The sequence below is a fragment of the Dermacentor albipictus genome, chromosome 2 (genome assembly GCF_038994185.2).
Source record: "Dermacentor albipictus isolate Rhodes 1998 colony chromosome 2, USDA_Dalb.pri_finalv2, whole genome shotgun sequence".
NCBI classification, from domain to species: Eukaryota; Metazoa; Arthropoda; class Arachnida; order Ixodida; family Ixodidae; genus Dermacentor; species Dermacentor albipictus.
Window position 1 is genome coordinate 16,212,600 of NC_091822.1, and position 16,378 is coordinate 16,228,977.

Consider the following 16,378-nt stretch of genomic DNA (forward strand, 5'->3'; position numbering starts at 1 on the left):
ATCAACAGAATTGGGCATGCGCAGGGTGGAATTGCAATTAATGCCATAGGAAGGCAATCTCCTTCGGAAGGAGAGAAATAGAAGGAAGGCTTACACATGCTTTGCCGCTAACATGAATGTGGAAAGCTTCGGAAATAAGACGTGCGTGGTTATCGCTGTATTTTGACAGATAGGTCACATCTTCGAAAGACGGCTTGCAGCCGAATTCATTGCAATGCAGTGATAACTATCTTTAGCTCGTTTTTAAACTTTGTTTGAGTGCTCGCGCATACGGTCATTGATGCATCGCCCCGTTTGGCCGATATAAAAATGCTTGCATGAAAGGGGAATCTTATATACACCACACTGTCATAACAGTCACCAACAAACCTCTGCCTGTGCTGCTTTTTATAACTTTTTTTGTTGTTCTCGGTTACCCGATTGACTCGATACCCGATTGACACGAAGCTTTCCACATTCATGTTAGCGGCGAAGCATGAATAAGCCTTCCCTCGATTTTTCTCCTTCCAAAGGAGATTGCCTTACTATCGTATTAATTGCAATCCCCCCTTGCGCATGCCCAATTTTGTTGATTCTGTGGTTTGAGATAGCAGCCGAGTTTGTATATGCTGACTGAAATAATACAGACACTTTGGTTGTTACTCAGCGCTGTTGTCTGTGTCCCTTCACTCGTCCTGTTGTTTAGCGCTGTTTTTATTGCTCGTAATCATGAACCAAACAACCCAAATGTGTACTCTTCTGCAGCTCACTATATCGGTTTTCTTGCTTCATAGAGAGCTGAAAATTTTGTCTAGAACTGCTAGCATTAAGTATCTGCAAGCTTATTTATGCTTGCAGTTAATATAACCAATAAAATACAGATGCATTTAACTAGTATTTTCTTTGCTCCTTTCTGTACAGAGCATTCGTGTATGTGCTCGCAAGTGCATAGGCATTTACATGAAGATATGCGTTCATAACCTACAGTAGCTTTATATTGGCATACTAAAAAAGTGGCGCCTTCTATGTGGAGCACTTTTGGGCAGCTCTTGGTACCAGCAAGTGGCCAAGCATGCTGCCTGCCTTTTGTGAGGGCATTCAGAAAACAATATAATGAGTTTGGAATACTGAAAAAACAGCAAGTAAATAGATAATGTGCACCACATCAAGTAAATAGGAATCAGAGTCATAGCACTTAAAACAATTTTTTATGTAAGCAAGTAAGCAGCAGGTAATGGCTGCTTTACAAAAGCAAAATCAATACGGCAATTCAGATAATATTGACACGTGGACTTGTTCATCTTTTTAGGGTGAGCGCTTTTCACAGTCTAACAATTATTATCGCTCAGCGCGGGACGTGCCTGCATGTATTGGAAGTTTCTGGAATGTTATCGATGGTTCTGTCCGCTGTCTGTTGTCACCGAGCCTTGTGTAATCTGATTGCATATATGTGCGGCGCAAATGGTGTAGAAATTTCTGGAGGATACGCGGGCACCAGCGATTATTCTGAAATGTTCGTTTGATGGTTTGTGTATTAATGCCGACACTCTTGACTGGCAGATCAGATTTTGCCAATCGCCGACTGTGTTTGCTGCTGTCGTTGTACTTTGAGCACTTTAAGTGTAGCCTGCTTTTGTGGGCACAATAAAAGTTAGTTTCGTCATTCACAGTGTTGCTGCTGTGTTCTTTACCGTCACTGCTACGGGACAATATACAGGTGTCATACAGAAGTATTAAGGGGTAAATTGTGCATTAGAAACAATTGGAAACAAATGTAATTTTAACCTGGAATGGCCTGGATAATCAATTTCGACAGGCTTATTTCATCTGTCCGCATGTCAGTGTAATTTTTCGTGTGATCAGTTTTGGTCAGCCTAACCTTTTGCAGTCAATGCAGTGTGCACAGCAACAAGTACTGAGTGAGAGGGCCTTCCTATAAAATTCTCTTTGCAGGTTTCCGTGGTTATCTTGCACAGTTTCAGCATCTTTTTATTGCAGCTCTTTGTTCTTGCAAATTACCGCTCCCAGTGATGCTTATGAAACAATGGGGAAAATTCAACACGAATGAAACTTTATATGTTCCTAGTACCTACAAATGAATAGGCCTGATTCAGAATTGTGAATTGGAGCCATCATAAGAATGCATACATGAAAGAACTAGTTGCATGTTCTTTTTCAGCTCTTACAAAGAAAATTAAAACATTAGACCAGCAGAAAAGTGCAGTGCTAATGTGCAGAGACAAGCGAGAGCACAAGATGTTGTTGATCCTGCATCCCATGGTGTGTAGCAAACTTTCTAGCTGTGGACCGTGCAAGACAAGGCTGACAGTAATGGTCCCTGGCTCCAGATCATAGGTGTGCAACATGAATGCCTTCTATTATGGGAAATGTGCATTGTGCCATTTTGTAACAAATTGCACACAGCCTATAATCAGAAATGCCAGTTCACACAGCACATGTGTTGGCATCACTCTTGCTCCAATGCCAATTTTGTTGAGCCATCACCCGCCGTGGTAGCTTAGTCGCTATGGTGTTGAGCTGCTAAGCACGAGGTTACGGTGTTGAACTTCGGCCACGGTGGCTGCATTTCGATGGGGATGAAATGCGAACACACGCATATACTTAGATTTAGGTGCACATTAAAGAACCCCAGGTGGTCCTAATTTCCGGACTCCCCCACTACGGCGTGCCTCATGATCCGATCATGGTTTTGGCTCATAAAACACCATAATTTAATTAATCTTGCTTGAGCTATTTTGCAAGTTGGTTGATTGCACATTGCTTGCATTTCTGGTAGGTGCACCTATGAAAGATGGCAAACCAAACAGCTGCTCTGCTGTTTCATTGGGTGACACTGCAGTCATTTTCTGTTTCTGGGGCAGTGTTATCTGCAAACACTGACAACGCCATTTGTTGTGCTGCGTCCACGGCTAAAGCCCCCTCAGTAATCCTCATTTGTTTGTACACTGCTTGAATGTTTCTTACGAGCCAGTCTGTGTTGCAGTGTTGTCGCTTATGACTCAAGCTTATGCGTGCGCACCTGAGCCTTCTCTTAATCGCTGCCACTTCATGGGATGGCATCGGTGCAAGGCGGGAAAAGTCATGGGAGCAGTGAAAGTGCCCCCTCCACGCAACCCTCCTGCGAGCTCGTGCCTAGTTATTCCATGATAACCACGCATGGCTGCTACGAAGATATGCAAGTGTGCCTGCATTCCCCACATGCTCCGCACAAGATGTGCCTTTCTGTATCTCAAGTCTCTTGAACGTTATCCTGGTTCTAGCCATTGCCTGCTGTCACCAAACCTTCTGTGATCGGATTACATGTGCAATGTGAATAGTCTTGTACATTATAGAACACGCGCAAGCACCTACGATTATGTAGGAACTTCCGACGAGGCATGTACAAAAAGGCAATGTGCTTGACTCACCAATGAGATTTTGGCACGTGTGCTCGTCACTAACGGAGTGTAACTTGTTTTTGTGGGCACAGGTTTGCCCAGTAAACAGTTAATTTTATGACTCGCCGTCGTGCCACAGTCAATTCTTCACTGTCACAACTCGACAATATGGTTAAACATTTTAACAGGGTACTAATGAATTTCGTTATGAATGGGAAAAATTGTCATCCACCTTACTGTTGCTACTTGTATAGCTCTGTGCTACAGTCAGGTGAAAGACAACTATTTTCTTTCATCAACCTTTCTCCACCTTGAAGGCTTCCGCAGAACTGATGTGCCATAAATTCAGTCGGGAAGGCATGCAATGCTTGTGATTTTGAACGCCGGCTGGTATTTTCATGCATGTGTGACGCTATCTGAATGTGCCAAGTCATTGTGCTACTTACTTTTCTTTGCACTTGCCTGCAAAGAAGAGCGTTGAGAAGTAAGCAGATAAGTAAGGTGCAGTGCCTGTGATGCAGCGGCGGCGGCGATGGGTGTGGGCAGGAGCAGCCCCGACGAGGACCAGGCCACCCTGAGGGAGCACTTTGCACGGCTCGTCCAGGAGCACGACCGGCTCCAGGTAGGCTACTCTCTCTCTGCCAGCAGGCGAACTCGCCTGGCACTCCTGTCGCGAAGACCACCCTAAAATCCACCTTTTGTTCAGGCTTTTGTTTTTTTACTCGCCCTTTAACAACACCAATAACACCTGACCACTGTCCCTTGCTTCAGAAGTAGGAATAAAGAGAGGAACAAAATAGAGATTTTGCAGCTTTCCCAAACCCTTAAGTACATGCACGTGGCGGTGAAGGAACACTTTTACTCGCAGACGTTAACCAATTTCATGAGAGATTCACCACAACGTTTTTGGCGCCTCCTTGCCCTGTCGCACGAACAAATATAATATGTCTGTATTAATGGCAATATAATTAACGACTGTGCACAAGTTGCAGAAAAATATAATGAATATTTTCATTCTGTGTTCGCTCCACCACAGCCATCTTCCACTGGCCTTGACGAGAATCGCACCGAGGGTATGTTGCCTATGCCACATCGTTTTCGTTGAGGAGGGAATATTTGCACTACTCTTAACATAGACACAAAAATATCAGCCGGTCCTGATGGTATCCAAAATGAATTTTTAAAATGATATGTGGAATGGGTATCCAAGTATCTCTGTATCATTTTTAAGGCGTCCCTAGAGCAGCACAAATTGCCATCTTACTGGCTGACAGCTAAACTTGTCCCTATCTATAAATTCGGCGACAGACACAGCATAGAAAATTATAGGCCCATTTCAATTATCTCTACATGCTGCAAGATTATGGAGCATGTAATATCAAAAAGCTTGTTCAATTAGTTCGAAAATGCTAATATCCTTCTTCCTAACCACAATGGTTTTAGGCAAAAATTGTCAACGGTTACCCAACTCGCCGCAACCATACATGAATTTTCAAGCGTACTTAACAAGAAAGGTCAGTTAGATGCTGTTTGCCTCGATTTCTCAAAAGCGTTCGACTGCGTTCCACACCCAGAACTTCTTGATAAACTGCTTAGTCTCGATGTTAACATTAGCATTGTCAAATGGATTCAATCATATTTTGTTAGAACACAGCTTGTGGAGGTGAATGGCTCGAAATCTGCAGTGTGGCCTGTAACATCAGGAGTCCCTCAGGGATCGGTGCTAGGCCCTGTTCTTTCTCTCAGTTATATAAATGACATTGCAGACCAGATTAACCCCGTTATCAAAGTTTGACTTTTTGCGGACACTGCCTAATGTATACCACAGTATCCAGCCGCAATGACCATATCGCCTTAAATTCTACATTAAAAAGTATTAGTGACTGGTGCAATAAGTGGAAAATGAAAATTAACTACAGGGAGACTATGTATACAGTTGTTGGCCATTTATTCGGACCTCATGGGGACTGCGGAAATGTCCGAATAAACAGGTGTCCGAAAAAGCAGATTAAGAAAAAAAAAAGAAATTCTTTATTTCCACGCACTTATTCGGGCTCGGCAGTAGGCTTGGAAGAAATCGTGAATGCGCTGTTGCACGCTGTTCCGTTTACGCGTAACCAGATAAGCCTGAATCTCGGAGAGGGTCGTACGGTCACTATAGGCGGCTGGAAGCATAGTCACTGCTTATACACGCTCCGCATGTGACAGCAGCTTAGCACATGGTGCGTCGTCTTCAGACTCGGAGTCGGAGCAGCAGAAACGTGACGAATGATCTCGCCGTCGTCGAGTTCTGCGCATGTCAGTACAGCAGTGTCAGCACCTGTGAAACTGTCAAATGAGACTGTGTCCGGAATCGCAATGCAACCAATGCGCAGGTCTCGGCAGAACATTTTCAGCGTCACTAGGGAGCACATCGGAAGGCGACAGATCCTAGGCCTCCTGGCACCCGCTTGCCAGCATTCCCCAGCGCAGTCTGCGCGGGCACTGTCGGCGCCATTAGACACTTGACGCGTTGGATCACCGGAACCTCGACACAGCACACAAAACAAACACCACCCTGTGACACCAGTCGCACAAACGAAAAACGTGGGATGCATTCACAAGAAACAAGGAGTGCACTAGACGAGTGCTGCAGCATGATAGGTAGATCACATGCTGATGTCTGCAAAGTATGAGGGCGAATCAGAAAGTCCCTGCCCCTATTTATTTTTTAGAAAAATAAGGTACATATAGCTAATTAGAAATACACATACTATTCTACATACTTTACACTATTTTTCCATGTAGTCCCGACAGCGGTTCAGACAGTCATCCCATCGCAGCACTAAAATTGAGAAGCCCCTGTGGTAGAATTCGTCCAGCTGATTGTGGAACCACTGTTGTGCTGTCTTTGCCTCATCGTTGCATGTTTGTTGGTGTCCTGCCAGGAAGTTCAGCTGACTAAAAATGCAGAAATCACTAGGGCCGAAGTCTGGACTGCATGGTGGGTGGTCCAGACTCTCCCAGTTGTTGTCGTCAGTCAGCGACGCAAGCAGCCTCCCCGAACCCTCATTATCATGCAAGTCTTTACAGCCTCTTGCCAAATCGCAACACCACCACCTCACACTTCTCAAGGCGATAAACCTTTCCCCATATGTGGGCTGCATTTCCTTGTGGATTTCGATGGGTATTCGTCCCTTGCTCTATAGAAAACGAATCGCACTTCATTGCTCGTACGTCGTGGACGTGTGAAGCACAACCGACATTTCTACAACTGACAGCAGCGCCGTGCTGCAGAGCTACTGGCAGATAACGCCAGGCCGATCCAAGAAAGATCCACCGCTGGGAGTAGATATGTGGAGTTCACATTTACAGCCGTAATTTGGCCAAAAAGAAAGGGGGAGGAGGGGGCAATGACTTTCTGATTCACTGTCGTATCAAACTACTTCACAGTGCAAGAGCAGGTGAAGCTCTCACGGGCGCCCTGTTCCTTGCCGGAGGCATGAACACCTGTACATCAGACACCTTTTGAAACAGCACCAATTGTGACTTGGGTAAATCATCCAGTGTGCAAAATGGTCATTGCAGAGCTGCCAAGTTTTACGATTTTATCGTAAAGTGCCAAATTTTCAGCACATTTTGTGAGTACCGTAATGACAACTATATTTTTTAAGATTTTTCATGTTTCGTGCTGAAAACTTCGCAAAATGAACGTTGGCCTGCACAATGAAAGGGCTGTGTCTCGCCATCTCGCGAGGTCACGCTGGCAACACTGTATCGACTTGTATCTGGCTTGAGCCAAAGCTGAAGACCGTTGATTTCGCGGAAATGTGCTTGCTTTTCTTTGTTTTTGTTTTCCCGTGGGCTTCATGTGGTGCATTGTATATGTTTCTTCTTTTTTTTGCTGGAGCTGTAACGCATAATCCATTGCAAGCTGCTCACAATATATCTGAGAAGGACTACTTCCAAGTGTTTATTGCTAGTTATTCAACTGACTTCCCATTTATGAATTTGTCACGTAATGGTGAACACTATGCATGTTGTACTTTTAACGCGATAGCGTTAAGGAGCTCGTGTCGCAGAAAAGCCGGTGTCGTCGGCGTCGGGTGTCGGCGTTGGTGTCGGCGTCCGCGGCGTTGACCGTGAGCGATAAATCACGGCAGGCACTTCATAAATAAAAAGCAACTTCCAAGATGGGCTGGGTGGGAATCGAACCAGGGTTTCCGGAGTGTGAGATGGAGACGCTACCACTCAGCCACAAGTTTGATGCTTCCAAGCGGTACAAACGCACCTCTAGTGAATGCGGTGTTGCCTTCGAAACGAGCCGTGGAAAGTTATACTGTGGTGTATATCGGTAATTATGAGCATGTAACTTACAGAAGTCGCAATTACACGAGTAGCGAAGTGTGTTTCCGCTGCATTTCTTCTGCGCTTTCCGCACACGCAGAGCCATCTTGCGGCAAACACAGAAGACCCCCTCCTCTCCATGTAGGGCGCTGTCCCGACAGATGGCGCGCCACGCGCGCATTGGAGCTGTGCAAGGACCGGTGCGAGCGGGATCGCGGCCCGGACTCTCTCTCCCCTGACAACGCTTCGCCTCGCCTCCTCTGCAGAATCAAGCGTCCTTCCTTTCTTTAGATCACTATCTGTCTATCTCTCTGCCCGTGCCCATCACGACGTTTGGCTGGCGTGCATCATTTCCCTCTCCGAGATACCGAGTTCTCTGGTTCGTTCCGCTTGCTCAGGCGCACGTTTCGTTGCTGCGCCGAACGCCGCGTTGCTCGACCATATGGCTCGACGCTCACCGCGTCCAATGCGGGGCGCCTCATAAGTGATGGCTGCCCTATAGCCCATTGTCTTACACCCCTTGGCAGGTCGACGGGAACGCTGTCGCGTTCCACTCTTGAAGGCGAAGCTTAAGCGTCCTCCAATTTTGTGCTGCTGTGATGTGACCATTGTGCATGCTGGTCGCCGGGACATTGTGCTTCATCTTAATGCGAACAAACACAAAGACTCGGCGAAGCTAGTGGACTCCAACGTGAAACTTGGAGGGTACTTCAGCAGAGCGGATCTCGCTACTACAACTCGAGCGGAGTGCTTTTTTACTGCGTTTCTGATTGAACACAACGTGCCGTTCATAGCCGCTGATCATGCTGGAGATCTCTTTAGGAAAATGTTCCCCGATTTGAAGGAAGCCAAAAACTACCCCTGTGCACGTGTCATATGTAAGAGGCATGGGGCACAAAAATAAGAGAAGTGGACGATGTGCGCCGACCGGTCCGAACGGCACGAGCCCTCAAGGCGCGTGACCCGAGGTGTGATTGGGGGAGAAGCGGCGCCAAGCTGGGATTATCGATGTGGCTCTGGGCCAAGAAGGTTGGAGCGCCAGCTTCGCACTGGCCACGGGAGTCATGGAGGTTCGGACTGGCCCGTGACGCTGGCTATCCAGAGCATGGCCGTCGACTTCGGCGACGTTCGAGCGAGGCTCCCTGGACCTGCTGCAGCCTCCCACGGTGCTGCCGGGCACTCCAGGAATTGGATCCCCCTTCTTCGGCAGACCAGCACGAACGGTAGTCCCCGGGGCTTCTCGTCGGCACTCGGAGAGGTAGCGGCAAAGCGCGGCGGTAAGCCTAACCAGGAAGGTTGGAGTGCAACGTCACCGACATAGTTCGGGGCATTCATCATCATCATCATCATCATCCTATTTTATGTCCGCTGCAGGACGAAGGCCTCTCCCTGCGATCTCCAATTACCCCTGTCCTGCGCCAACCGATTCCAACTAGCGCCCGCGAATTTCCTAATTTCATCGCTCCACCTAGTGTTTTGTCGTCCTCGATTGCGTTTCCCTTCGCTTGGTACCCATTCTGTAACCCTAATGGTCCAACGGTTATCTAACCAGCGCATTACATGACCTGCCCAGCTACATTTTTTCCTCTTGATGTCAATTAGAATCCAGTCTATACCCGTTCGCTCTTTGATCCAAACCACTCTCTTTCTCTCTTAACGTTATGCCTAGCAATCTTCGTTAGATCGCTCTTTGCGTGGTCCTTAACTTGCTCTCAAGTCTCTGCCCCATATGCACTGGCAAAATGCACTGGGAAATGCACTGGAAAATGCATTGGCACTGGACATATTGCACTGGCAAAATGCACTGATTGCACACTTTACTTTTCAATAATAATGGTAAGCTTCCAGTCAGGAGCTGGCAATGTCTGCCGTATGCGATCCAACCTATTCTTATTCTTCTGTGAATTTCCTTCTCATGATCAGGGTTCCCTCTGATTATTTGACCTAGGTAAACGTACTCCTTCACAGTCTCTAGTGGCCGACTGGACATCCTGCTCTCTTGTTCCTTTGCCCGGCTATTTATCATTATCTTCATCTTCTGCATAACAATATTTAACCCCACTCTTACACTCTCTCTGTTAAGGTCTCCAATCATTTGTTGTAACTCATCTGCATTGTTGTTGAATAGAATAATGTCATCGGCAAACCGAAGGTTGCTCAGATATTTGCCGTCGATCTTTACTCCTAAGTATTCCCAGTTTAATAGCTTGAATTCTTCTAGGCACGCAGAAAATAGCTTTGGAGAAATTGTGTCTCCCTGTCTGACCCCTTTCTCTATAGGTATCTCCCTGCTTTTCTAGTGTAGAATTAAGGTAGCTCTAGAACCTCGTAGATATTCTAACGCGAAATTAAGACGAGTCAGTAAGACGACAAACTATTTACAGATTATATTTACAACAACGGTTGCAGCGCTGACCAGTTAGATTCACAGCGCAAGCCCAGTTCGTTCTTCCTCCTCTTTTCTGGAGTGATGGCGCCTACGCGCCTCGTTCAAACAAACAAATTCCTCACTCATGTAGCAATATTTTCCAAGCTTTTTACATAAGCGTTCTGTACTCCTTGATTACGTAGTGCCTCTACGATTGCTGGTATCTCTAATGAATCAAATGCCTTTTCGTAATCTATATAAGCCACATAGAGAGGCTTATTGTACTCTGCAGATTTCGTGATAACCTGGTTGATGACATGGATGTGATCCATTGTAAAGTATCTCCTCCTGAAGCCAGTCTGTTCCCTTGGTTGACAAAATCTAGTGTTAACCTTATTCTATTGGAGATTATTTTGGTAAATATTTTATATATTACTGGGAGCAAGCTAACGGTCCCATAATTGTTCAATTCTTTAACATCTCCTTTTTTTTTGTGGATTAGTATAATGTCTACATTCGTCCAGTTTTCTGGGACCCTTGCAGTCGATAGACACTTCGTATAAAGAGCCGCCAGTTTTCCAAGCATTGTCTCCTCCATCTTTGAGTAAATCGACTGTTATTCCACCTTATCCTCCCGCTCTTCACCGTTTCATGTCTTGCAGGGCCCTTCTGACCTCATCGCTAGATATAGGAGGGTTTCTGTATCCTGTTCATTACTGTTTCTAAGTGAACTATCGTGACTCCTCTGGGTACTGTATACAGGTCAGCTTAGAATTTTTCCGCTGCTTTTACTATATCTTCGAGATTGCTGATGATATTATCCTTCGTATCTTTTAGTGCATACATCATGGTTTCTCCTACGCCAGGTTTCTTTTTTACTGATTTCAGGCTGCATTCATTTTTTACGGCTTCTTCAGTCTTTTTCATGTTATAGTTTCGAATATCAGTTATTTTCGCCTTGTTGATCAGTTTTGACAGTTCCGCGAATTGCGTAACGCTGCGCGGCCGCCAGTCCCATACAACCGCGTAGAGCGCAGGACTCTGCGATTCTAGACGCACTGCGCTCACTGCGAAATGTTAGAAAAACACCCACGTAAGCACAGCAGAGAAGTGGCTACGTGAGGCGGTTCGATCGATAACTGTAGAAGCGTCATTCAGAACAATTGTTCCTCACTTCCGGCGGCGTTTTTTCTCTACTTCCTTTTTAAATAATAAGATGTTGATCCATAAATATTCTCATAAACAACGGTTAACTTATTTTATTATTCGCTTTTGCTTGCAGTTTGGTTGTTGCCTTGGCTCTCTCCCTTAGTAGATCACTTAATATCTCAACTCCTTGCGATTTTTGTTTCCAGTTGCCAATTTTGCACGAAAAGTGCTATACAGTTAGCGAAAAACAGACGAGGTAACGGGCGACAGTCATCTTGCTTATGGGTTTAAGGGTTATTGCAGGGTTTCATGATGGACGCTCTTTCACATTATTTTATTTCGCACCTTATCTAACCCATATCACGTGTATATGGTTCCGGACATCTGTCAGCGTCGCGGCAAGCCGTAACTCAAGAAAATAATGAAGCAAAGGAAAAGTTAAACGCAATTGGCGTTTTCTCCGGCCGCAACTCGTTCCATGAGAGTACAGACCAGCTAACAGCCGCATCCCTCTCCTGGTCCCAGGATCAGCCTAAACAAAGAAGGTTGAACTAACAAAAGCAACAGCTATGCGCGTGACGGTTGAATAGATGGTGACAACTGAACGCATCTCGCGTTAATCGCGCGGGTGCGGAATCTACGAGAAAACTGTCCTTCACATTACAAGAGATGCCGATAACTACCGCCATCTAAAGGGAGTGAAAAAGGCAGCATAATGCTGACTGATGAACAGCTGCGAAGTCTCAACATTGATCTGGCGGCGCTATACGAATGTGTGAGGAGTGGTGGCGTGGGTGGGGGGGGGGGGGGGGGCCCCCCGGGCCCCCCCCTGGGTACGTGCCTGCGTTGAGGTAATGGTTTATGTTTTCTACTACCTCGAGAAAAGGTCAAAAAGTAAGGACAAGGTGAAAGTTTTCCAGTCTCTCCACGATGTAGAGGCCAAAAAGATATTGAAGCATGTCAGCACTAGGTGGCTGTCCCTCAGCAGGAGCCTGAAACGGGTTGTGGAGCCGTGGCAGCCACTGCTTAGCTTGTTCCATGGTGACATAAAGCCATCAGGACAGGTCTTGAAGCTACCCACGAAGCCATGCCACCTCAGAACTGACCCTCACAAACATGCGAAGAAATCGGAGAGCAATCATCAGAGCAAAAGATGAAGACTGGACACCAGTGTCCTTGTCGGATACAGCTTCCTCTAAGCGAGTCCAGATGGCAAGACCTTGAACAGAGAAGAAAGGTTATTCATGTTCCTTTCGTCAGAGGTCAACAGGGCATATTGTGACTTCTTGCTGTTGCTAATTCAAGAGTTCAAATTCAAATTCTTAATTTTTTTCCATGAAAATACATAAAAGTGTGTCCAGTACTGTTTGGACCCGTAGCCGTAGGCTAGTTATGGGTCCAAGAAATGAAATTATATAGTGCAGACACTTCGTCACATAAACAATAAAAACTTGAAAAAGTGGAGAGAGGAATATATACATAATACATATGACAAAAATAAAGCATAACAAGAAACAGTTGATCTAATTCAAAAACATTGTGCACGTTATATTATTATAATAAATGAAATGTAAACAGCAGATAGATGTCTTTTAACATGTTTAATGCATGCACTGAAAGAATTTTTTAGCTGTAAGTGCAAAATTTTGAGCGTATTTTATTTCTTGTGGAAGAGTGTTCCATATTTGAACACCAATGAATGAGAGCCTTCATTCTCCATAAACGTTGTGCGTGGGAGGTAGATTACAGTTGCCTAATAATACATTTCTGGTAGTATGCGATGATGTATGAAAGAGAGACATGTGGAAGGGGTGGTTGTTTCTTACGATACTGTTTACGACAGTTGCTGTTTTTAGGAGGCGTAGTGAATCGAGGGGTAATATCCGTAGATCGTGGAATAATGGGTTGCTGGGGTGATCCTGCTTAGATTGCGTTATGATTCGTAATGATCGTTTCTGCATTTTTCTGATTGTCTGGAGATAACTATCGTAGGTCCATCCCCATCCCCAGTATGATAGATGACTGTGGATAAAGGAGAAATATAAAATACGTAATGTGCTTGTGTAAAAAAAAGTCACGTGCTTGAAGCAGTTTATAACACCCCGATGCCACTTTCGCCCCAACTGCTAATAATTGGTCTTGCCAGTGCAGGTTTCTATCAAAGATTACGCCAAGATATTTAAAACACCGCGTATATTCTAGTAGAGAGTTGTCAATACTAATGTTTACAGAGTTGGCATCTACTTGTTTTCTGTGGGAGTGAAATATAGTATATTTTGTTTTCTTGACATTTACAGTAAGCTTGTTCGCTGTAAACCATTTAGAGACGTTTGCCAAATCTACGTTTGCTTTGGACTGTATTTCCTCGATGCTATTGCGTGTAATTATTACAGCAGTGTCGTCTGCATACATCAGCATTTCTCCGAATCTTAAGACACGTGGAAGGTCGGAAACGTATATAGAAAAAAGCATGGGTCCCAAAACAGACCCTTGGGGCACGCCTGCATGAATATGTTGTGGTGACGATGAGACATTATTTATGACGACTATCTGATGATGTTCATTGAAGTAGCTAGAAAACAAATCGAAAATCCATTCCCGAAAACCGTGGTGCTTCAGCTTGTACAATAGATGGAGTGGTTGACCGTATCGAAAGCCTTCTTTAAATCTAGAAAGAGTACAGCTACAAGTTTGTTGCCATTTAAAGCACTGTTTATAATGTGGGCTAAAGACTGCACCACTGATGAGGTTGAATGGTTTGGCCGAAAACCATGTTGCTGTGGGCAAATTATGTTGTATTTGTGTATAAAGCTGTTGATTTGTTTCGCAAGGATTTTCTCGAAAAGTACATTAATGGCGCTGAGCACGGATATTGGTCGGTAACTAGAAGGGCAATTCAAAAAGGCGAACGTGTTCCTGCAGTCTGGAGCCCCTAACGTACACCTGCTCCGAGAAATGCTTAGCAACCTGCTGAGAGCTGGGGTGCGATCTTGTACGCGTTCCAAAATAGAACGGAGGCGGTTCGTTCACCGAACCAAACACGATTCGTCGATTTGAACCGTGCCGAACGCCATGACGTCAATTGTGACGTGATATCTGCTGTCAATCATTCCGTGTCGTCTGCTATCGGACGAACGGAACGGAACATACCGCCCATTTTGTGACGTAAAGAACGAACTGCCTCCGTTCTATTTTGGAACGCGTACAAGATCGCACCCCTGATGTTGCGGTTTGTCAAACCTTCAGTTACCAAAGGACTGATGTGCTGACCAACGTTGACTATATGTCTCCTGCCAACCAGAGATGATGAAGACCTAGTAATTGGCAGTCAGACCATGGTGAGCTTGCAAAGCTTTAAGAAGCGAGTGAAGAGTTTTTACACGAATCAGAAGGTTCATCGTGACAGCAACAGGGTATGTGATCTTCAAATTTTCACTGAAGTGTGAACTGTTGAAGAGTGCAGCAGTGGGAAGGCTTGTTTCGTTTGAACACGCCATATTTGCTGATATCAAGTACCTAGTCAACCGCTTCTCAGTGTTTCTACCTGTTCAAGAGGGGCAAAGTATGAATTCTGCTTTGGAGGACGTTCAGGCCGAGTTTGAAGTAACTAAGCAGGAGCGGATTGACGAACAGTGGCGTGTGGTCTCTGATCTTCGAGATGTGGATGGTACTGTGGATGTGGATGGTACTGTCTTTAAAAAGACAGTAGAGCAGTAGCTTGTTGCACGATGTGCCCAATCGGGGAAGTGCCATGAGCAGGTGTTCGATAAAGACTTTCTGAGGATGGCCAAGGCTGCAACGGCCTCTGTGCTAGCCCAGCCCTCCACTGCCAAGATGTCAGAACCTTGTGTGCCTCTTTTGTGATATGTTTGTTATTTATTTTATTCAGCTAAGCGAGTTTCGGAGAAATAAAATGGCATTTCAGTATTTTTCTATGCAATTTTAGTATTTTTTGGCATCTTCTGTAGTACTTGTTGCAGTGTGGGGTTGGCAGGTCTGTCATTGTAAATGGTGGTGCAGCAAACAAGAAAAAGAAAAAGAAAAAAAGAGGCCTGGCTCGTAACATATACTCGACTCGGTCCCTTGACTTTGTGGGGTCTGAGGTGGGATTCTCACACCGTACTCTTGGGACAAAGGAACGACAACACAGTAGTGCAAACAATCACAAGGGCCTTTATTGCACCTTTCATAGATCAGTGCCAGCTAGCCGAGTTGCTATCCACAAAACATGCCGATGGGCGCGCGACAAATCTAGAAGTCCGACTCACCGCGACCGGAAGCGAGCGAATATGTTCGCCCCCATGCTGGATCCCAACGCCTGGTCGTTCGCGTGTTCGGTCACGCCAACGGTGGTGCGTTCGAAGGCGGCCACGCGAGGCGGTCTCGCAGAAGCATGGGTCGGCGCGCACGCGGGAGTCGTCCCCCGCCGTGCGCCGACCCGCCGGGAAAGAGGGTTGCTGCACGTGCGGCACGTCCGTCCCGCTTGCTGTCTCGAACCCAAGAGAGAGCGCCTTGTCTCTCCCGCACCCAAGTAACCCCGCAGCAGCGCAACACTAGCGCCATCTCTCGGACTGCGCTTCAACCACATCGACCGCGCGGACGTCACGCATGCCACGCGGCGAAGCGGGATTACAGGAGACACGCTATGCGGGAAAAACATCAGGGGACGCGCGAGAGTCGCGCATCCCCACAACTTTGATATGGGAGAAGGCAGTGAACGAATGTCGTTTATGGATGCTTAGGGAGGCAAAAAGCACAGATGTTGATGTTGGCAGCGAAGCTCACCTCATGGTGGCATTGCGATGTGACACTTGAATTTCTCCTGTCCTTTCTATAAAGAACCTATTTGAAAAATTCTTATTGTAAATTGCTTCCTAGACGTAGTTTTACAACTTCCAGCCTATTGCCAAAATTTTCGATGGGCCCTGGGTGAGGGGCCCTTTAACTCTTTCCGTACCGCGCCCATTGAGAATCGTTAGCCCCTAACGATGGTTTAAAACGCCACGTTCGAGACCTTCCGCACTGCTCATGGATGCACTGCGCTGTCAGACTTGAAGGAGAACTATATTCTTGCTTTCTAAGCAGTTCGCTTTTTACCCGCCAGTCGTTAATTTTTGAAGACGCTCCGAAGTTTCGCAATCGTGAACATAGGAAGCAA

At 45.9% G+C, this 16,378-nt stretch overlaps 1 protein-coding gene across 2 annotated transcripts in view; it reads left to right on the forward strand.

Annotated features, from left to right (window-relative positions):
• The window catches only part of LOC139055887 (plectin-like), a 295,516-nt gene that overhangs the window by 97,192 nt on the left and 181,946 nt on the right, over positions 1-16,378 (forward strand). For both annotated transcript variants that reach the window (XM_070533491.1, XM_070533490.1), the window contains one exon: positions 3,899-3,999. In XM_070533491.1, the coding sequence (XP_070389592.1) occupies positions 3,899-3,999 (101 nt within the window). The remainder of the gene's footprint in view (positions 1-3,898; positions 4,000-16,378) is intronic.